This window comes from Populus euphratica, unplaced genomic scaffold (assembly GCF_000495115.2).
Source record: "Populus euphratica unplaced genomic scaffold, PopEup_1.0 scaffold57.1, whole genome shotgun sequence".
Lineage (NCBI taxonomy): Eukaryota > Viridiplantae > Streptophyta > Magnoliopsida > Malpighiales > Salicaceae > Populus > Populus euphratica.
Genome location: NW_011499919.1, coordinates 972,185 through 993,701, shown reverse-complemented (window position 1 = coordinate 993,701; position 21,517 = coordinate 972,185). Strand labels below are relative to the sequence as shown.

Below are 21,517 nucleotides of genomic sequence, written 5' to 3'. Positions count from 1 at the left end.
AAATTAAAGGTATCTTATATTATTAGATATATTATTATAAAATATACTATAATTAAGTAGTTATTGATACTTCATAATCATGATCATAAAAGTTCTCCTTACTCTACCATCATAGTAACAACAATTTTGCGTGCTTTTAAGTACTAATCATTAAGCTGAACTATCTTTTTATCTTCTCAATTTCAGTAGTTAAATTCATCGATCAATCTTTTCATTTATGTGATAGATTTGTATTTAAAATGAATATTTATCATAAATTAAATATATCTTATATTATCCGATATGTTATTATAAAAGATGTTATAGTTAAGGAGTTATTGATACTTCAAGTGTAAAATGATGATATAAAACCTTGATAAAAATACATTTTTCAGTATTAATCAGCGAGTATTTTTTAAAATTTTAAGGTCGTTTGCCTGAAATATTCTTCATGAGCTTGAATTTGTTGTTTTAAGTGTTTTCAAGGTAAAAAAAGTCTAAATATAACCTCCTTCATCATATGAAATATTTTGACACGAAATCAATCGTTTTAACAGTAAAATATTCCCCATTAACCACCTTTTCTTTCTAAACCAGAATTCGACGAATCCTTCTCTTTGCTATCAATAAAAAAGGACTGAAAAAAGAGGAAAATAAAGTTTTTGTACAAAAATGTATTGTCTTGAAAGTCAAAGGATCAATCATCTTATACCTAAAAAATATAAAGGACTAAAATGAATATTTCAATGAAATTTTCAACCATTTCTCATGTTACTAAAGATTTTCACCTTGATCCCTTAGCTTTCAATCCAATCCTCCCTTATAAAAAAATATGTTAGGCCCAAGCGTAGGCATTTTTTAAAGTTTAAGGTTGTCTGCCCTAAATATTCATCCCGAGTTCAAACTTGTTGTTTTAGGTGTTTTTAAAAGAAAAAAAAATCTAATTCAACTGATTTGTGGTTAAATTTTTTCTGAACAACCATTTTTTTTCTTTTTAGACCGGAATCTGGAGACTCGTTTTTTCTCCTCTTAACAAAAAAGGACTAAAAAAGTAAAAAATAAAATTAGATACCAAAATGCAGTGTCTTGAAAGTCAAGGGACATATCCCCTTATACCTAAACATTCCAAAATATTAAAAAAATATTTCAACTAAACTTTCATTCCGCCCCTATGTTACCCGAGATTTTCACTCTAGCTCTTTAGCTTTCAATTCAATCCTCTCTCATAAAAACGAATATGCAATTAGGAGCTAATTTGGGTTCTAAATGGTCAAATGATGTAAAATAAAAGTTTGAAGATCAAATTTTTTTAAAAAAAATACACAACTCCAATCCATAGTAAATTATAAAAGGGTGCACGGTGTTTTAGCTATAGTAAAAGGCCAATGCCTTTTAGCTTTGTATATAATAAGGCTCTGCGATGGTTTATGTTTTCATATTGTTTTTTATTTTAAAAGTATAAATAAATATTTTTATATGTTTTTTTATAGTTTTTGCTTGTTGGTGATAAAAATTGAAAAATAAATTCTAAAAAACCATAATTTTTATATATTTTCAATTAAAAATACTTTAAAAAAAGTATGTCTTGCAGTATCAAACAAATACTACATATAGAATTAAATCCAATAATTGAGTTCTTCAATCCTACTTATCAACACAAATATAATAAGCTCATTTATAAATGTATTACCTTTCAGTTTTAGGTGTTTTTTAAAAATGCATTTGTCTTTAAAAAATATTAAAATTATATTTTTTTATGTTTTTTTATAAGTTTGACATGTTAATATAAAAAATATAAAAAAAATCACTTTAATGTGTTTTATAATAAAATTATTCTTGAAAACACTATATATCATGATGCCATATACACTTTTGTAACTAAGAACCACAATTCACCTAATATCCATTCCAATGCAAGCCATGTTTTTCCAGAGTGCTCTTTATATATTATATATAATATCAATTGCATCCACTTTTCTAGCTAATGCAAAATTATTATAATTATTTAGTGAACAAAAAATGTCAAAACATATTTTCTAGTATTCCAGACATGGTATTATAATTTTATTTGTTTTTTTAAGAAATAAATTAAATCTATATTTGACAAGTATTAATATACAATGAAAGATTAAGCACTCCACTTTAAATAAGTGAGCACATACACCTTATAAAAAGCCTGTATGTGTGTGCGCGTATTTAAAAAAATAAGTTTTGGATAGAAACTACATAAAAGAGTTAATAAAAACATATGGACCTCCTAATTTCATCTTAAAAATAAAGAAAATAGATGATGACATACACATTATAAGGAAAAAACATGCATCTATGTACACACCAGGCCAGTTTCCCTAGCCATAGTCCATGGACTATCTCAAGAAATGACTATTGAAATTGTTAATCTTCAACCTTTTGCTACTCGTTTCGGTGCCCACTATGAGTTGGATCCTTTCGCCATTATCACACCCTTGTCGAACAAACTTTGAATAAGCTGACGTGGAAAGTCGATCAAAAGTTTATAAAACAATACATTTTTAATAATTCAATTCATCTAATTAAGCTTTAATTATTCAAACTCCATCGAGTTGATAAAAAAATAAGATAATATTGTATTAATAAATATACGAGAAGGTTATAATGAGGGTTGATTATTGACCTGATAATCATCCATCTTGTATTCTATAAATTCACGCTAGGAGGTTATGCTTACGCATGCTTTACCAATTTTTTTCCTTAAATACTTGTCAAATTTTGCAGAGAACTAACTTGTTGCCACATGGATAATCCTATAAGGCTGACATGGCTTGATTGGTATCTGGTAGGCGATAAATATCTAGTATTTTATGTTGGGAAGTTGTCATTAATGAGCAACAATATTTGCAACCTAAAGGGATATTATTGTCAAAAGGTTACAATGATAGGCAAGTAATTATCAAATAAGTTGCACCAACCATTTACAAAATAGTGCAATCCATGTGCTGTCACCATTAGTGCAATAATTTATGGCCAAGTTGTCTTACCATTTATACCTATAAATGGAGGCATAAGGTAGAGAGAAAAGTGAGAAAGTACAGTAAAAAAATATGAGAAATGTAGAAGAGAGTGGTTATCAAGAGCAGCAAATAGTGATTGACATTGCAGCATTGTAAAAAGGTAAAATAGTGAGGTCGAGAGTTGCAAAGAGTGAATGATTCCTCCTTTATTATTACAAATCTTGTTTTTTCCCCATATAATCAAATAACTTTTTCCATGGATGTAGATAATTTATCAAATTACTTTAAATATCGTGTTAGTTTTCTTAGCTTTCAATGGACAACTCTTGTAATATTAGTAGCCGAAATCCCTAATTTCTCAGCTTGTTTAATTGTTTTTTTAGTTTTATTATAACTACTTTATATTTTTTATTTTTTATTATTTGGGCTTTTTTTTTTGTTAAAGTTGTAATTCTTGCTTCTAAATTATTATGTATTTCTTGACACCACCACCACCATAAAAAAAGATAACCATGTATTTATCACGTTTCAATAGCCATTAATGATAGATTTGATATAAATTAGATGGAGATACCAAAAACCATGAATAGCATTAAAAATGTATTTTTCAAAACCATTACAAATTTGAAAAACAATGAGGATATACTGTATTTTAACATTTTTTTTTTCGACTCTGTTTTTTCATAAAATTTAAATACCACCCCATTTCTTAACAACCCTCGAGACTTTCCTCCACGGAGAGATCTTGCAGCAAAAAATACGGAATCGTCAAAACCTTAATATTTTAATTAGCAAATTTCTCGTATTTTGACTTCAATAGTCGCAGCCTGGCGATGAACTGGTTTTCATCATGTCCTTTCCAAGCCTCCCTTTAATTTGGAAGCAAGCAAGCTCTCATGAATTAACAAGAGGAACGTTGAAATTGCATTTTAGCAGGTCCACGAAACAGCGTTTTGAGAACATTAGCATTCTTTCATTATGCACCAATATCCCTTGTGTTATTGTGATTTAAATCGATTAAACATAATATTTCAATTTGCATTTAAATACCTTGTTGAAAACATTAGAGATAAGTATAAAAACGATATAAATATACATGATTAAAAAATAAAAAAATAAAAAAAATTTATATCTCTAGTAATTTCAAAGTGAATCAAGAAAAGACATGATATCGATATCCCTTTGTTTTTACTGTTATATATATAAAAAATAATACAAATAAGCTCAAACTATATTTAACAAATATATTTTTTCAGTCTAAATATATAATCCGCGTGAACAGAAAACACAAGCACGTAATCTTGCATGTAAGCGTTCTTGCCACCAAACTTACCATCACCCACAACGAAACCAAGCAAGCAAACCACTACGACCGTTTCCCCCTCTTTCTGGTCCCACCACAACCCAAAACTCCATTCGCACTTGCTTTCACCATTTCCCTTCCTCATTTTTTTGTCTCTTTCTCCGCCCCTCTCCCAATCTAACCCTAACCCTAAAAAGATCCCCAATTTCCATACCCTTCACTTCTCTATTTTTCTCTCAAATTGATCTTCAATCTTATAATCGAAACCATAAAAAAACCCTATCTAATCCCTTTTTTTCCTGAAGGAAGCCATGGATTATAGCTCGAGTTCACTATAATGATAATCAGAGTAGAAGTGCTAGGGTTTTTAAGGGACGGATTGCATGGGCTTGATCAGCTATTATGCCTGAGCTCAGAAGGAATCGCGCAAGGTTAGCGCGAAATCAACAACAAGAGAAGCAAGCAGACACACCAGTTGCGAGAAATCACGCAAAGACCCGTGCTGCTGTAGCCAGAGAAGCGAAGAAGAGGCCGAGGACAAGATTGGAAGCGAAAAGGTTGAAAGAGAAGGAGCAAGAGGGTGATCAGAGTAACAGCAAGAGAAGTAAACGAGCCGAGGAGGAAGAGGAGGGTAAAAAAGTAATATTGATATCAGAGAGTGACAAGAAAGGGAAGAATTTGGTAGTTGACGTCGAAGAAGAAGAGAAAGTTGAAAGAGTGAAAGGTGTAATGGCTGATGACAGTGGAGGTTTAAGTGCTAATAAAGCTGGTGCCCAAGAAGAGGAGGGGAGTACTGCTCCTTTTCCTGATAAGGTATGCTTGTTTTTTTTTGTTTTTAATTTTGTGGCTGATCTGATATTTTGTTATCGGGGTTTACTTTACTTTGTTGTGATTTTTCTGATATATAGAGTATGATGTCATTTCGTTTTTAAATGGTATGTTTTTGTTATCGGGGTTTACTTTACTTTGTTGTTCATGATTTAAGTATAAAAGCCCAGGCTGAATTTTTTGTTTTATTGTTGCATGAATGGCTTTCTAAATTACGACTTATTCAGCTTCTGCTATTGCCTTTTGTTTTTATGGTAATTAGAGTGTTTGTTTTTTCTTATCTAAGGTTCAAGTGGGAGGGTCACCTGTATATAAGATAGAAAGGAAGTTGGGGAAAGGTGGTTTTGGTCAGGTGTTTGTTGGTCGTCGTGCTAATGGTGGAAATGAACGTGCGACGGGCTCTGGGGCCCTGGAGGTAAAATTAATGTAGCTACTGCATTTGTCTTTTTGGATATACAAACTTAATCTTCCTGTAATTTTATTTTTCCTGCCTGTGTTTCCTTTAGGTGGCTCTGAAATTTGAGCACAGAAACAGCAAAGGCTGTAATTATGGCCCCCCATATGAGTGGCAAGTTTACAAGTATGTGCATTTTCCCTCTAGATTAGGTTGTTCTGGTGGTTTTCAGATCTATCATAAATATTTTAGTGACTCTGCAATGTGTTTTTTGTTTGACAGCACGCTTGGTGGCAGTCATGGAGTGCCAAGAGTACACTATAAAGGAAGGCAAGGGGATTATTATGTAATGGTATGATGTGCAAGCCCAACCTTTCTCACCTGTTCATCATGTTCCCTCGTTTAACTTCAGCTCATATATTTTTCAGGTTATGGACATGTTGGGCCCTAGCCTTTGGGATGTATGGAATTCTTCTGGGCAAGCGTGAGTATTCATGCATTGATGTATGCAGTTTTTTAATAATATTAATATTTTTGGGAAGGGTTGAGTTGTATGCTTTTTTCCATGGAATTGGTTTTGGGGATAAGTCTTGTGAAGTTGTTTTTATGTTCACCACAAAACATGTTATGCTAAATCTCGCATGCGTTGTTTTATCCGATTTGTCAATTCCCTACACTTTTTTTCCTTCCCAAAAAATGGAGGAAGAATAGGGCATTTCTTTTATTGCCAGGCTGGATTCTTTTTCACGCGAGACATATTTGCTTTCTTTGTTCTACTTGTTGATTGGTTTGCCATTCTTTTTTAATGCAGGATGTCCTCGGAAATGGTAGCTTGTATTGCAGCAGAGTCTCTGTCAATTTTAGAGAAGATGCACTCCAGAGGGTATGCTATTTAGCTGTGTATAAAATTGTTTTCTTGGTTATGATGTTGTAAGGATATCCATTTGGTAGCTTTATTAATTCTTCATTCCACTTTTTCTGTGAAAAACTTAAGAATTATGCAACCTTGTTTGATTTTAGCTATGTGCATGGAGATGTAAAGCCTGAGAACTTTTTACTTGGTCAGCCATCAACACCTCAAGAGAAGAAGTTATTTCTTGTGGACCTTGGATTAGGTGAGTCAAAGTCATTTATCATTGAAATACTTTTTTTTTTTTGAAATTCCTTACATGTTTTTGGTACCCAAAACTGCAGCAACAAAGTGGAAAGACAGCAGTACAGGACAGCACGTTGAATATGATCAGCGCCCTGATATGTTTAGGTGAGACTTAATGATTTTCTTCTTTGGCCTTGTGGACTAAATGTGAACCTGACCATTATTTATGATACCGTTCTGTTTAATTCCTCAGGGGAACTGTTCGATATGCTAGTGTTCATGCTCATTTGGGAAGAACTGCCAGTAGGAGAGATGATCTTGAATCTCTTGCGTATACACTCATCTTCCTTCACAAAGGCAGATTGCCATGGCAAGGCTATCAGGTACTACAAGGACATACAATCACACAAGCCATGTACATGCCCATATTAATAAATGCAAAATACACATGCTTGCAAGGGCAGTTTGCCATCCCTATGCATTTCTTCGATAAAATGATATGTTGACTCTGTTGTCTTTTCTTGTCAAATTAATCTTAGGGTGACAACAAGTCCTTCTTGGTTTGCAAAAAGAAGATGGCAACATCACCAGAGATGCTGTGCTGCTTCTGTCCTCCTCCTCTTAAACAGTTTCTTGAAATCGTGGTGAATATGAAATTTGATGAGGAGCCCAACTATTCCAAATTAATATCTTTGTTTGAGAGCTTGATAGGACCAAATCCAGCTATAAGGCCAATAAACACTGATGGTGCTCAAAAGGTAGGGGCAGTGCTTAAATCCACAAACAAATATTACTTTTACACTCGCCCTTCTCTGCTCAGTAATATGCATCCTTTGGCAGATCATTTGTCAAGTTGGTCAAAAACGTGGTAGGCTGAATATTGAGGAAGATGATGATGGGCAACCTAAGAAAAAAGTCCGTCTTGGAGTTCCTGCTGCGCAATGGATTTCTGTTTACAATGCCAAGCCACCAATGAAACAGAGGTACAATGTTTTGATTCATGATTCTTGGTCTTTTCCCTCTAAAGAATTGCTTTGTTCATTTGGATTCTAGTTTACCTTTATTAATCTGAGGCAACAAGAAATCATACAACTCTGGGTATGTAAGCAAAGAGAAAATTTTTTTGTAACAGTAAAGTGGCTGTCCTAAAAGGACTGCTACATGTCCTAACTAAGCAAAGATTCGAAAATGATTGTTACTGCATTTATCTGTTTGAAAAATCCTTTCACAATTCCATTGTGTCGCACGGTTTTTTTGGTCCCCTATACAGCCACCTTGTCTATCAGGTTTGGTGATCTTATGCTTGGCAATTGGCGTAAGGGTGAACCAGTCCTAGATATGCCTCCCCAATTCCCCTCCTCCCTCTCCCCTGCTTTCTTAGTAATATTTGACACTGAGGATGCTGGGCACGCCTCCTTTGCTTCACTGCACTTGAATGTGGTTTCCTGACTTTATTGATGCCTGACGACATCTGTCTGTTCTTTATATAGGTACCATTATAATGTCGCTGATGGAAGGTTGGGTCAACATGTGGAGAGAGGAATTGCTGATGGTCTGCTTATAAGCTGTGTTGCATCTTCTTCCAATCTTTGGGCATTAATAATGGATGCTGGAACTAATTTTACAAGCCAAGTTTATGAACTGTCACCTTTTTTCTTACACAAGGTGAACCTCCACTGTGCATATGTAAATGCAAAAATATAAACTCAAATTCATACATGCATATGCATGTGTAAGTATGCTCAGGTTTCCTTTTCTTAATCATGTTAGTAATTGAATATGGAGACAGTAATTGAAATTGCTAAAATTGTTACTTCCCAATTGACAGGAATGGATAATGGAACAATGGGAGAAGAACTATTACATCAGTTCTATTGCTGGTTCAAACAATGGAAGCTCCCTTGTGGTCATGTCCAAAGGTTAGTTCACATTATCTCTTTAAGTTCTTTGTATTAACGTGCAGCTATTGTTAGTCTTTGGGCTACAGTTTAATGGTTTATTATGACTTTTCTGTGGTTGTTGCATTTGAACATGAGCCACTTGCTTGCAACTTTTCTTTCTTTTTCTTTAGGCATGTGGGTCAAGGTGTTGCTGTGGTGCAAATTTTAGAAAACTTTTCCTTTTGGCAACTAAAACAAAGTGATGCCTTTAATTTATGCAGGCACCCAATACACTCAACAGTCTTACAAAGTAAGTGATTCTTTCCCCTTCAAGTGGATAAACAAGAAGTGGAGAGAAGGATTTTATGTGACATCAATGGCGACTGCTGGAACCCGCTGGGGTGTTGTCATGTCACGCAATGCAGGCTTCAGTGATCAGGTCAAATTTCTCTTGTCATTTAGACAATTGAATTCATTCCTAGGCTATGCCCATTCCAAATATATAAAAGCAGTAGCCGCTGCTCTTCTCACTAATTTGCATGAGCATCGAGCCCTGGAATTTTTACTGTTCATAAGTCTGACCAAACTTTCCATGGTTTGAATGTGAACTTCAATTCACCTTGGACCTATTAGTTTTTGGTTTTCCTTTTTATTTTTCAAAACTGTTGCTATCCAAATGAAAGCTTGATTAAAAATAAATAAACAATTTGTTTGAACTTGAACAGTGGATTCCCAGTTAAATACCTAGCCTGAAAGCTCTATTTACCTTGCCCTCTAGATTTCATTTTTATTTGTGATCTCACAGGCACAAATTGCAGATTTTGTTGAAATTAACATTGATTAGATAGTTATGGATGGCAACGGGCACATTGATTAAGTTTTAGATAGTTATGGATGGCAACGGACACATTGATTTAGAACCAAAATATAGAATAAAGTGACCTTGGTAACTTGTCAACCATAGTTTTAAACGAAGTAATTTGAAACAAACTAGTATGGTGGTTTGCAGATTGCTCAAGTTTAAACCATATAAAGTTTGTACATATCAGCACTATATAAGAAGTTTATATGTTTTCTTGCAAGTAATTCACTTGGGAGTGGGTTCTGTGTCACTTACCACTGGCTTCAACAGGTTGTGGAGCTTGATTTTCTCTATCCAAGTGAGGGCATTCACAGAAGGTGGGATACTGGTTTCAGAATTACATCAACTGCTGCAACTTTTGATCAAGCTGCTCTAATCTTGAGTGTCCCAAAGCGCAAACCTGGAGATGAAACCCAGGAAACTTTACGCACATCTCAATTTCCAAGCACTCATGTTAAGGTAATACATTCTGTTTGATCATGGAGCTGTTGACTCTGTTGTTCAATTATCTGAATGCTTTGTTTGTGCTTGAATCCACCTCCATCACAGAAACAGACTGCACCTTTCTTTTCTGTTGTTTGAATCATCATGCAGTAAACCAACAGGCCTAAACTGTTTTCTTCATCTCTTCCAAACTTATCAACTGCTGCAACATTTCGATAGTTCACCACTACATAAACATAGCACCTTAGCTCATATACAAAAGTTTGTACCATGATTCTTCCTTTTTAATGGCATGCTAACTATGAGTTGTGACAAAATCTAGAAATTGAAGAACTTTGCATAACAATTTCTTGCTTGTATGTGGCCTCTCTCCTGTTTTGATATCCCACAAGTGTTAAATTTTAGTCATTTTTACGCCCCCCCTGATGGGAGCAGTATGAAATTTTTATACACTGTTTATTCTCATTAATATTTTATTTGGTAATGAATTACGAGACAATATCTCACTCTGGTTTTTCTTTTAACGCACAGGAAAAGTGGGCGAAGAACCTCTATCTTGCATGTTTGTGCTATGGGAGGACTGTTTCTTGAAATGTCAAATTGTAGGGAGCAAGAAAACAAACAAAAAGAGATTTTAATGATTCTTGCCCACCCCACCTTGCTTATTTTGTTTCCCATGTTAATTATACAAATTGGAGTAGAGAGCTTTAGTTGCAGCAACTGAGAATTGTAGTTTTGTGTATGGTTGATATTGAAGCTGTAATTTTAGCTCTTAATACATAAGGTTTTAGTTTGCACTTCTTTACTGCCATCGATTTTATAACCTAAGTGTTCCAAAAGACTGGCGTAAATGATCTGCAGGCCAGAGTTCTGGATTTGGAGCTTAAGTTGGGTTAAGGCTCTTTTTTTTTTTCCTTGTCATAGTTATTATACCTGGTTTTGTTTGGAAATTTAAGGTAATTCTTGAAAGCGAGGAAGCTTTTGTTTGTTTGTTTTTTTATTTTTTAAAAATTATTTTTGATACAAGATATTTTTAAAATTAATTTTCAGCAATTTTTTTTGAGAAATAGTTTCAATCGTGTTCTTAAATGGCCAACAAGACTTTGAGCTTGATATAGGTTAAATTTTTAGTTGAACATGATAAAATATTAATATGATAAAACTTAGCCGGTTTATGTGGTTATACTAAAAAAAATGATTTTATTTTAATAAAAATAATTAATCTGTAATGGGTGAGTTGATTCAATAATCTAGTAATCTGGATACTTTTTAAATTTAGAGTATTAAGAGTACCTTTTGGTTTCAAGTTGGAATTAAAAATGAAAAATAAAAGTAGTTGACCTGGACGTCGGTCAGATTTCAAATAAAAAAAGCTTGAAGATGCAATTACTCGGTCAACTCGAGGTGATTTATTAAGTCAATTTAAAACCTAGGTGATACCTTATATTTTTTAACATTTGTTTTAACAATTTAAAACAAATGTTAAAAAATATAAGGTGATACCTTATATTTTTTAACATTTGTTTTTTTAAATAAGCTATAAAACTCATGTTCAAGGTTTTAACATGAAAAAATTTTAAAATGATATAAATGGAAGTACTCTCTCTCTCTCTCTCTATATATATATATATATATATATATAATGTAGTATAATCATCTCATATTAAAAAGTTAAAAAATAATATATGTTTTAATATTTTAAAATGAGACAACCATATTATATTTCATATCTTATATTTTTTTTACAATCTATGTATATTCAAAACTTTTACATATAAAATATTAAATTTATTTTATATTAACCCCGGTCAATTCATAACTCGAGATTGAGTCACTTGGCTTGTTAAAACCTTTTGAAAATCAATTTGATTTTCATCATCAATATACTAATGGACCCAGTTACTGTATAATTTTAATTTTACAAAATTAATCACCATTTCTATCTATATATTACTGGCAGGAAAAATATCAGCCATCCAAATATCCATCAAATGGCTGATACATGATTCACGTCACCATTTTTTAATTATCTGAACAGCCATCTCCCTCCACAAGTTCTCGTCTCCCATGCCCTCCGTAGATTACATTTACACACCCCATATGATAAGAGAAACTGATTTTGTCACACAGAGATAGAGATCGAGATAGAGAGAATGGTATCGTCATTATTATCTACTTCTCATCTCTCAGTTTTCCCAGAACGCCTGTCTTTATCCTCTAAACCCTCACAGCACCACTGTAAGACTATCTCTCTCTCTCTCTCTCTGTCTCTTTTTTAAGCACCCCATAAGTGAATTTCAGCTTCTTGAAAACTGTCTCTTACTTTCTTTTATATATGTGTTGTTGAATCTTCTTGGCTTGTGATCTTTGTTTTTATTGCTTAGGTTTTGCTTTCCTAGTTTAGTTCTTGTTTTCCAGTCGTGTATAGTTCAGTTCGTGTCAGCATGTGTGAGAATTTGCCACATAGTAACTATAATTATGTGAGAACTTAAACATGTTTGAACTAGCTTCCATCTGTTTCATCATGGTGTTTTTCCTAGTTCAATTGATGGATATCAGTGTTTGCTCTCATGTACGGTTTGTTGGTAGACAAGACAGTGTTGTTCTAACTATGATGTCTGTTTTTAACATGTATACATAGTACTTAATGTGAAGCCAGTTGGGATTCGTGTGAAATCAAGTTTGGAAGATGAAAGCTCCTCGTCCTCTGGAGGTTTCGATGACCCATCACAGTCAATCAAGATGAAGGTTTGTGTTTCAAATTTGTCTTTCTTTGTAATCAATTTTCTTAATTTTTGAAACAATGTTATTCATGATTTTACTTATATTTATGCTTGTAGGTTCTTCTCATTCTTAAGTGATGTTCTTAGGGAGAAAACCACACTTTTCAATTTTAGGGGGCATCGAAGCCAGCCCTCGATGAAATGGGATAATAGAGGAATCGCTTTTAAATCTTAACAGATTAGCTATTGGATAGTAAAAGAACAGAATACTTGTAATGATTTTGTAGCGGAGAGGTTGTCTTCGTTAAGCAGAAAACTTAGAATGCTTATGTTTATAGTTCTTACTGATGTACAAGGTCTCCCATAAGTCTATGATAGAATGCGAGATGTTGATCTTCTATTCAGCAATATCCCATTTTTTGCAACAGGAATCTCAATTGTCAACATCAAGGCGCCAGTGTCTTTCTTGCTTGTGTTCAACCTTAGTTTTAATCGGTACTTCAGCAACTTCCATTTCAATCCCAAAAGCAATTGCCATGGATGGAAAAGAAAGACCTGTATGCCGGAATTGTTTGGGCAGTGGTGCTGTACTTTGTCAGTATTCTTTTGCTTTTATCTTGTGTTCTCTGCATTTTTCTTATTGTGATCTTAGTTTTGTCAAGTTTGCCTTTTTTAGCATACTAGGGATTTTTAAAGTTTCAATTCAAAATTCATCTCGCTTTTTAAACTGGCCTGCAAGACATTGATTTACCTTTTATATAGGTGATATGTGCGGTGGAACCGGAAAATGGAAAGCCCTCAACAGAAAACGAGCTAAAGATGTTTATGAGTTTACAGAATGTCCAAATTGTTATGGTACATATTCTCTGTCTGATGCTCCATCTTTATATTAGCACCTGAGATTATACATATTCCGGTACTTGTTTTTACGCTTTCTCCTTCTTTGTTTTCATTTTTCATTACTTCAATATGAGAACTATTCCATTTTTTATCAGCATTTGAATGCGGGAATGATAAATCGGACACAAGTTCAGTATATCTCGGCATGCAATATGTGTCATTCTGAATATCCCTGACTTAGAAAATCTAGACAAGCCCCATTTCAGCAAGCTTCTTTATATCGCTGCTCTATAGAAACATGTTCATAGTGGTTCTTTGAGCATCTGATTTCTGATGATGAATCAACCAGAGATTAAAGCCCTTTGGTCTCCAAAAGTATTTTGAAGATATAAGAATCAGGGAAACATTTGGAAAGTTTGGAATTTCCCTCATCAGAAATTCTGTGATAGTCGCATCAGCCTGCTGTTGATGGAAGTAACCATTATGCGTCAATGAGGCGAGCTATATAGTTTATTGAATATAAGGTTGCTGGATAAACTGTGACTCGAACTAAAAACATGTTTTAGCAAAACTTCCAAACATTGTCGTCTCAACAAGTTGTTGGTTTTCAAGTTTAGAGTAAAATATGTTGGAAACATTGTTGCATATTGGTGTACAAGATCTAAGAGCTTCTGTAAAAGCTACATCTTCCAATCTCTATCATGAGTTGCAAACAAGTCCCATATATGAGTTGAGTTTTCTTATGGTTTACTGCTCCCTTTAGTTCAAAGTCAGTAGATAGCACACCCTCTTATTCATTAGTGGAACATCACAAGAAGCTAAATTGATCCCTAGAAATTATACAAACAATACTTAAGAACCTATTTTTTCTGTTCAACATGCTGAAATGTGAAAAAGATTTAACAGCCAAGTATCAAGTCTAGAACTTTAGCTGGTACCTGTAACTTATGGTTAGCTAGACATTTTTAAAATCACATGCTGCATATATATTTTTTTTTTCCTGTTTGAGAAACTGGTCAAGCTGCTATATAGCTTCAAAAATGTTTGTTTTGACATTAAAGATCGTTGCATGGTAATAGTTTCTTATTCTCCTTTTCCAACACCAAATACATAACTGTTATCGTTACCGCTTTTAGCCATGAATTCTTTACCCACTTCTCTCTTTTTGCCTGCAGTATTCTTGATAGTTTATTTTTCCGTGAGAAATGACAACCAGTGCATGGCGTGTGCAGGTCGAGGGAAACTCGTTTGTCCTGTTTGTTTAGGTACTGGTTTACCAAATAACAAAGGTCTTCTAAGGAGGCCTGATGCACGGCAATTACTTGATAAGATGTACAATGGTCGGATACTGCCTGGTTCTTAAGTAAGTCATCATTTTGTTCTTCTCCACAACTCCGTCGGTAAATTTTTGTTTGTTGTATTCTAGGAACAACCGGTACTTTATAGCATTCTTCTTTTCATAGAGGGGTAAAGAAAAGATTCTAACCAGAAAACTATAATTACGTGGCAATTTTCATGAGTACGTCAAGCCATAATGGTTGATCAACCAACATCTTTTCATGGGCTTCACTCATAATTAGTCCTTTGATCAACAGAAAATCCAAAGGCTATGTTAGATTGCAGCTTGACCATTAAAAAGAGATGGGAGGTCCAAGGCAGAAAATCAAATTTCACATCTTCAGACAAAATTCTTAAAAGGAGTTTTGAACACTCCTGTTATATATAATAGGTTTGAGAGCTGTTTGAATTTGACACCATTAATTGAGAGCTTGAAATTTTTATACATGTAATAAGTTCGATTACACTCTTTTTTTTATGAGAGCCCCCTAATTATAAGGTTTACAAACTGTTACTGAATTTCTGGAATTTGAGCAATTTTTTTTTTTTTGTAATGGATTGTTTAGTTGTAGGAACAACTAGAACTCGAGGCTTTGATACTAAAAGCTGAATCGGACAATGTAAGATTTGAAAAGAAAAGAAAGAAGAGGAGAGAGAAGAAATGGAAAGAGGAAGTGGGAGCTGGAGAGGAGAAGAGAAGAGAAAAGGGAGGAGGTGAATACTGCAACTCTGCAATGTAGAAAAATAGCATATAAATAGTATCCCTGAACACCCCCAACAACTGTACTAATAGCCCACAAAATAAAATTGTCAAACTAAATGACAAAAAATAAATCTAATTAATAAACTCGAATAAAAAACTAATAAAATCGGCTTGTACGTGCTCAATCTCCCAATAAATAAGCAGTGGGTTTGGTAATCCTCGGTCATCTTTGTTCGTACACATGCCGTAACATTCCCACCAAACCAAGGCTATCTATTAGGTAACCTGTTGAGAACAGAGCGCTCCAGTTTGTGTTCACATCCGTCATCAAGATGAACGAATGCCCGCTCAACTTCTGGGAGCTTCTTAATCTTGCTCTGCAGTGTCTCTCCAATAGTGTGTGCTTCCTTTAGAGGTAGCTCTTCTGGAAGTTCAATGTCAACCTGTTTCAAGAGGGGGAAACAGAAGTAGAGATGTTAAATCATGCATATAATATAGACTTGAAAAATTCCCCTCTTGAGAATTTGATTAATAAACCCTTTGACTTCACGAAGGTAGACAGAAAACAGTTCGAAGGTTTGCCAATTTGATGACCAGTCTAATTCGAAAGCAAAACTTATGTCATGCCGCAGGCATCACGACATTTGGACAAGGAAGATGGAGTCATAACAAGCCAAAAAATGCAGTGTTCAAATGAGCGGAGTGGAAGATCCTAATCGCAAGACAATTCACTCAACAAGCAATACTAAACAATTATGGATGGCATGCTTACCTCTACGAAATAAAAAACTCCAAATGAACAAGCACGGAATGCGCCTACACGCTCGACTTGAGGGTGCCTTGTGACAAGATATGTCAATTTCTGCAAGATTTCGGTAGAAGCTGATTTCCCAACAAGAGAAACTGCAACAAGCAGCCCATCTTAGGAATGCTGGCAGATATGTCTAACAGGAATAACCTTATCTGCTCATCGCTCTATCTGCTTCCTTCCAAAACAACCACGAATGAACACCACGAATGAAAAGTGGTACCTGCATTTGTAATTGTGTAAATTGCAAGAAGAATGGCTCCAGCAGGGTCAATCCACCAGTAATATTTATCCCCAAGAACAGCTGCAACCAATCCTACCAGCATTCGTCACCACATCAGAATAGGGATCCTGGATGTCAGAATCTGATCATTAGCAGCTCAATAACAAAAAGCTAATTATTTAGAAAGTAGAGCCGAAAACCTTCGCACAGGCACGGGCAATACTGTTTCCTGAGCTTCTGCAGTAAATCCGAAGTGCTAGTTTCCCCACAGTAGCAGTTACCACTATCATGTAAAGCCATTATAGTTGATGTGAGAATATCTTTGGGCGTGGTTCATTTACAATAAGCTCTTCAGCAGCTTGGATCGATATCTAAAAAGCCTGTGAAGAATGAGTGTTAGGTAACGAAATTCTACTCCTTCGAAAGTCTATGCTTATCAAGGGAACTTAAACAAAGATCGTGATTGATAAAAAAATTTTATCAACACAATCGAGTTTAAATTTTCATATCCTGCCTCACACAGATCATTGTGTGTTTACATTTTCATATTATGCCTCACATAAATCATTGACCACTGGACCACAAAAAAATGCTACTAGGCGCAACAAACACACCCTAAGTTTTATTTTTCATCTTCTTCACAAATTGTATCAGTTTCCATCAAAGCATCAACTTCCTCGAATGATTTTAACGCGGTGAATTGTCTTTCATAGTACTCCTTTTCCTCTATAAATTCCATAGCAAAAGACAAGAACTAAATCACTGTAAAACAGAAATTAATCTCTATTTGGTTTCCAAGAAATTAAACAGAATTCTAAGAGCAGAAATCAAAACCCGTGAAAAAACAATTAACAGCAAGACTTGATCAAAATTACTCTTTTCCCTTTCATTCCCTCTATAGTTTCCAAGCAACGAAACAAGTCATTAACTTTTTAACCCATTTTATGCATAAAAATACTTATATTAACCCTCATACCTTTTCAGCTATCTTTGCTCTCAAAGGCTGTCCTTTTTTTTTTGGTTTTCACTTTCTTAGTAACCAAACAAGTACTAAACTTTTACCAACAAACACATACACAAAAACCCAGCAAATTCGAATTATCCTTCATTCGGATTCTTATCGGACTCTTGACCCGGTTATTGGATTTCCTCTCTGTCTCTAGCGCAAAACAGTCACGGAAGCTGTCTTAAGTCTTTACTCTCTAGCGAAAAACAAGCAAGGAAAGCTGCTGTATTTATTAACTGAAACCTAGAAAGATATATCTTGCACAAATACTGTTGACCAAAACTCGTTCCACAGTGTTTCTCTATCTTTTTATTCTTTTTGGGATTTTTAATAACTAAACGTTTTTTTATTTTAATTTTATTAGATTAAGTTGACTTGAATTTTAAATTTGATAATTGAATTTGATTTTTATTGAGTTATTCCAGTGTTAAAAAAAATTATCTGCATTGAATTGAAATATTCCTGTAAAAAAAATATAATAATTTAGAGATCAAATTTAACAAGGAGGCAACCGAGCAAAATTTTTTTTACTGTTTAATACCCGCCTTTTTAAGATTTTAGCCTAAAGAATTTTTCTCACTTTTGTTTTGTATCTTTTTAGTTTGAAAGCTTAATATTTTGATCTTAAATTTTATTTTATTTATATTTCAGTTTTTAATTTTTTTAAAATTATCCAACATATACAATGAGGAATGCTGATCTTATAAAAATTTGTTTTTATAAAGAAAATCATTTTTGAAAAAAGCTTAATTGTTAGATTATACAATCAATAGTATCATGATATTTGACTTTGAATTTAATAATTTAAATCAAAATATAAAAATAATCTAAAAAAAGTTAATAAGTTGATTATTGAGTTTTGTTCGGATTAGACTTTGATTAATCAAGTTAATCTAAATTTTTAACTAAATCAACCAATTTTTTTTTTTATTCTTCAACTAGGATTGGTTTGTGTTCTGAATAGATCAAGTTTCAAGTAAATATGCTAAACTAGTTTAAATTTAAAAACAATAATATAAGTCTTATTTATGATTTAGGGTTTATTTATTTTGGGTGAAATATTTTTATATGTTTTTTCTTGTAAAAGGTTTTACATGTAAAGTGTTTTTTAATATTTAGCTTGTTAAATATTTTTCAATGATGTGATTATAACGGTGATGAAAATAAATATAATAATGAAATGATAATAATAATTAGATGATAATGATGATGAAAAGATATGGTAGAAAAAACACAGTAATAAGTTGAAAATAACAATTTAAATAATTAATACAAAGTGTTATTTATGATTAATGATGATTAAAATTGGGTGGAAGTTTAGAACATTTCATATAAATTGATTTATAACTGAATTGTTGCTTAAACATGAATCCTTTATTTTTGTATTGACAATAATTCTTCAAGTTTTGCAACTCGAGAATTTTCGAGTGGATTCAGCAGCACTCTCTCCTTTTGGTCCCATTATTTTTTTTTCATCCCTCCATACAAAACCCTTTTCCCCTTCCATCACAAAAAAATAATTCTTTCATCATCATTATTAATTATAGTTCATTAGCATATGAAAAGTATAATTTATAGTTATTTACCGAGTAATATCGCTTACCAAACCCTAGGATCCCATTTGCATGACCTACCCCATATTGCTTTTTTATTGTACAAGAAGCCTGATGTTGGCTTAATTAGTCCCCTGATTAACAGCAAATTCATAGGCTCTGTAACGGCCTCTGACCAGAGAATACAAGCCTGATGTAAATTACAATCATCAATACTCCGAAAATAGCATTGCTTTGCAAAATAGGTGACCACGGAAACAAGTAGGAATAAGTAGAAATAAGGGCGAGGATGCATGGGAGGAGCTCCACAAGTCAAGGATCATTGCCGGGCAGCTTGCTTAGAACTATATGTTCTGGTTTATGGTCACATTCGAAATCAAGATGAACAAATGCTCTCTCAACCTCGGTCAATTTCTCAATCTTATTTTGCAAAGTCTCACCAATAACATGTGCTACCTTTAGTGGCAGTTCTTCTGGGAGTTCAATATCTACCTGTTTCAAGGTAGCACAAACTGTTACATGCTTAAAGAAAAGGATGCGCTAAAACTTGTAACGAGTTCCATATAGCGTAACAAACCTCTACAAAATAAAGAACACCAAAGGTGTAGGCTCGGATCATCTCGATGCGCTGGACTAGAGGATGCGTGATAACAAGATATGTCAACTTCTGCAGGAATTCAGGAGGTGCAGATTGTCCAACAAGTGAAACTGCATAAAGAGGTGCATGCATGGTTAGAAATCTTGGTGTATTCAAGGAGGACTATAGTGGTGAAGAAGGTACCTGCGTTTTCCACAACAGTTCCAGACCAATTTATAATTGTGTAAACTGCAAGGAGGATGGCACCTGCAGGGTCTATCCACCAGTAGAACTTATTGCCAAGAACGGCTGCAATCAATCCTACTACATTCGTGACTACATCGAAATAGTGATCCTGAACATTGGCATTTGATTTAGCTTGAACTGGTGACAACAAGTCCAGAACTAAAAGACACAAAGCTTTTTCAGTGACAAGGTCAGGAACAAAACCTTTGCATAGGCACGGACAATCTCATTTCTTGAACTTCTGCAGTATAACCAAAGGGCAAGCTTGACTGCCGTTGCACTTAGCATTATTGCATACAACCACAATAACTGATTAGGAGACATTTTCTCTGTAGGTCTGTGTTGAATTAGTTGTTCGACAGCCTGTATCAAAATCTGAAACCCTGTAGAGATGAATCAGAATGACAAACCCTGTTCTATGAAGAAATCGATTTGCCATTCACATTAGGCTAGTTTTTCTGTTCCTAGTTCTAGCTCCTTTTTTTGCCAAGTTATCACTCACCATGAAATCAAACATGTCAAGATGCAAAATTTCCACGTTACAAACAACGTTGTATCGAAAGAAACTAAAAGGATATATAGATTTGTTACGCAAAAGGAATAAAAAAAGAAAAAATTGCTAGTTGCAGCTAGTTAACATACCAAGTGTGGCCATGATAGCAGCAAAGATAACTATCCCCACTGGCTGCACCCTCAATTTTCCAATAGGATACTTATAGATATTTATTTTTTTCATTGACAAGTGAGTGAACCAAAGAATGCCACCAGCCATAAGATCAAGCAGAGAATCCAGCGTCGACGCTGCTATGGCCAAAGATCCAGTCTTTATAGTAGCGTATATCTGCACACTAAGCATATCTCCATCTTTAATAATTGGACTAAGAGATTGATCACACAGGCCAAAACCAATTTTTTAACAAAATAAAGTGCAGAAAAAGAAGAAACTAAAACTTTTTGTAGTTTGATTGACCTTGGAGAACGAAATGGTGATAAAACTACACCTTAAATGCCAGCAATACTATGTTTGCATAGTTAGATATCTTCATAGCCTTTTCATGTTGAGCTTGCTCTTCATCATCATCCTCATTGTCGTTGTCATTTCCCATTAGAATATCAACATCCTCAAAGGATTTCAGCGTATCCATTTGCTTTTCATAATATTCCTTTTCCCCTGTAAAAAGATTGAAACAACAAAACATTCAAAAACATGTGCATGCAAAGAGTCAAAAAGCTCTGTTCTTGGATTGAAGAACTAGTGAGTATGCAACCTTGAATAATTATCACATACCAAGGACCGATTACCTTCTGTTAAGCCTGTTGTTTTGGATAAATTGATCTGATAAGGGGACTCAATATCCAGGCCAGATCTGACCTTATCAGGCAATTTTGCCACAAAATTAGACCTCAGCGAGTTCACTGAATTCCTTCTACTCAGTCTCCTGCTTCTTCTTCCTTCACCCATCAACAATGGTGTTTTTGGGCCAGAAACTGAATTCCCCTCCATCTGGTTCCAAACAATTGATTCCAATTCCAGTTGAAATATCTATAAATATAGGTATATCTTTTGCTGATATTTTTGTACAGTAGACTTTTGCTGATATTTTTGTACAAAGAGGCTGCATGAAGATGCTCGCCTTGTTGCTTAAAAACTTGGACATGATGCAATTGTAGCAGTTGACTTTTTTAGCGGTACATGCCTTCGCAAGTTTTGACTATTGCAGCAT

The 21,517-nt window shown here is 34.1% G+C and overlaps 4 protein-coding genes across 7 annotated transcripts; 2 read left to right on the top strand and 2 right to left on the bottom strand.

Annotated features, from left to right (window-relative positions):
• The first annotated feature begins 4,347 nt into the window (after positions 1 to 4,347).
• LOC105135003 (uncharacterized) lies at positions 4,348 to 10,651 on the top strand. Its single transcript, XM_011039675.1, has 16 exons — positions 4,348 to 5,085; positions 5,387 to 5,515; positions 5,607 to 5,680; positions 5,777 to 5,846; positions 5,923 to 5,978; positions 6,306 to 6,377; positions 6,515 to 6,609; positions 6,689 to 6,755; positions 6,844 to 6,973; positions 7,130 to 7,348; positions 7,431 to 7,573; positions 8,081 to 8,255; positions 8,419 to 8,509; positions 8,752 to 8,909; positions 9,603 to 9,791; positions 10,308 to 10,651. Exons 1-16 carry the CDS (start codon positions 4,675 to 4,677, stop codon positions 10,365 to 10,367), a joined length of 2,139 nt encoding a protein of 712 aa, XP_011037977.1. The 5' UTR covers positions 4,348 to 4,674; the 3' UTR covers positions 10,368 to 10,651.
• A 1,190-nt stretch (positions 10,652 to 11,841) lies between these two features.
• On the top strand, positions 11,842 to 16,138 carry EDA3 (DnaJ/Hsp40 cysteine-rich domain superfamily protein). Of its 3 annotated transcripts, none has more exons than XM_011039673.1 (6): positions 11,842 to 12,014; positions 12,418 to 12,524; positions 12,928 to 13,093; positions 13,262 to 13,354; positions 14,572 to 14,702; positions 16,013 to 16,138. In XM_011039673.1, the coding sequence occupies exons 1-5, from the start codon at positions 11,930 to 11,932 to the stop codon at positions 14,700 to 14,702; spliced, it is 582 nt and encodes a 193-aa protein (XP_011037975.1). In that variant the 5' UTR covers positions 11,842 to 11,929; the 3' UTR covers positions 16,013 to 16,138. The 3 variants fall into 3 exon arrangements, with proteins under 3 accessions (XP_011037975.1, XP_011037974.1, XP_011037973.1); XM_011039672.1 differs by lacking the exon at positions 16,013 to 16,138 and adding an exon at positions 15,244 to 15,306; XM_011039671.1 differs by lacking the exon at positions 16,013 to 16,138 and adding an exon at positions 14,935 to 15,207 and having other exon boundaries at positions 11,843 to 12,014.
• Positions 15,650 to 16,711, bottom strand: LOC105135018 (metal tolerance protein 4-like). Its single transcript, XM_011039688.1, has 4 exons — positions 16,612 to 16,711; positions 16,412 to 16,504; positions 16,153 to 16,283; positions 15,650 to 15,823 (listed from the first exon to the last, which is right to left on the bottom strand). The coding sequence occupies exons 1-4, from the start codon at positions 16,709 to 16,711 to the stop codon at positions 15,650 to 15,652; spliced, it is 498 nt and encodes a 165-aa protein (XP_011037990.1).
• Positions 16,712 to 18,951: 2,240 nt separating this feature from the next.
• Positions 18,952 to 21,482, bottom strand: LOC105134999 (metal tolerance protein 4-like). Of its 2 annotated transcripts, none has more exons than XM_011039668.1 (7): positions 21,096 to 21,482; positions 20,795 to 20,964; positions 20,436 to 20,634; positions 19,998 to 20,176; positions 19,752 to 19,902; positions 19,548 to 19,678; positions 18,952 to 19,462 (listed from the first exon to the last, which is right to left on the bottom strand). In XM_011039668.1, exons 1-7 carry the CDS (start codon positions 21,295 to 21,297, stop codon positions 19,283 to 19,285), a joined length of 1,212 nt encoding a protein of 403 aa, XP_011037970.1. In that variant the 5' UTR covers positions 21,298 to 21,482; the 3' UTR covers positions 18,952 to 19,282. The 2 variants fall into 2 exon arrangements, with proteins under 2 accessions (XP_011037970.1, XP_011037971.1); XM_011039669.1 differs by having other exon boundaries at positions 21,082 to 21,172.
• Positions 21,483 to 21,517: the final 35 nt, after the last annotated feature.

Excerpts from the sequence above, each read along its gene's own strand:
- LOC105135003 (XM_011039675.1), top strand. The coding sequence starts at position 4,675 with ATGCCTGAGCTCAGAAGGAATCGCGCAAGGTTAGCGCGAAATCAACAA. Across the intron at positions 5,516-5,606 it reads CGGGCTCTGGGGCCCTGGAG|GTGGCTCTGAAATTTGAGCA; the intron begins GTAAAATTAATG and ends TGTTTCCTTTAG. Across the intron at positions 6,378-6,514 it reads GAGAAGATGCACTCCAGAGG|CTATGTGCATGGAGATGTAA; the intron begins GTATGCTATTTA and ends GTTTGATTTTAG.
- LOC105135018 (XM_011039688.1), bottom strand. The coding sequence starts at position 16,711 with ATGGCTTTACATGATAGTGGTAACTGCTACTGTGGGGAAACTAGCACT. Across the intron at positions 16,284-16,411 it reads TTACACAATTACAAATGCAG|TTTCTCTTGTTGGGAAATCA; the intron begins GTACCACTTTTC and ends TGCTTGTTGCAG. Across the intron at positions 15,824-16,152 it reads GAGTTTTTTATTTCGTAGAG|GTTGACATTGAACTTCCAGA; the intron begins GTAAGCATGCCA and ends CTCTTGAAACAG.
- LOC105134999 (XM_011039668.1), bottom strand. The coding sequence starts at position 21,297 with ATGGAGGGGAATTCAGTTTCTGGCCCAAAAACACCATTGTTGATGGGT. Across the intron at positions 20,965-21,095 it reads AACAACAGGCTTAACAGAAG|GGGAAAAGGAATATTATGAA; the intron begins GTAATCGGTCCT and ends ATCTTTTTACAG. Across the intron at positions 19,463-19,547 it reads GTGTTCTTTATTTTGTAGAG|GTAGATATTGAACTCCCAGA; the intron begins GTTTGTTACGCT and ends ACCTTGAAACAG.
- EDA3 (XM_011039673.1), top strand. The coding sequence starts at position 11,930 with ATGGTATCGTCATTATTATCTACTTCTCATCTCTCAGTTTTCCCAGAA. Across the intron at positions 12,525-12,927 it reads CACAGTCAATCAAGATGAAG|GAATCTCAATTGTCAACATC; the intron begins GTTTGTGTTTCA and ends TTTTTGCAACAG. Across the intron at positions 13,094-13,261 it reads GGGCAGTGGTGCTGTACTTT|GTGATATGTGCGGTGGAACC; the intron begins GTCAGTATTCTT and ends CCTTTTATATAG.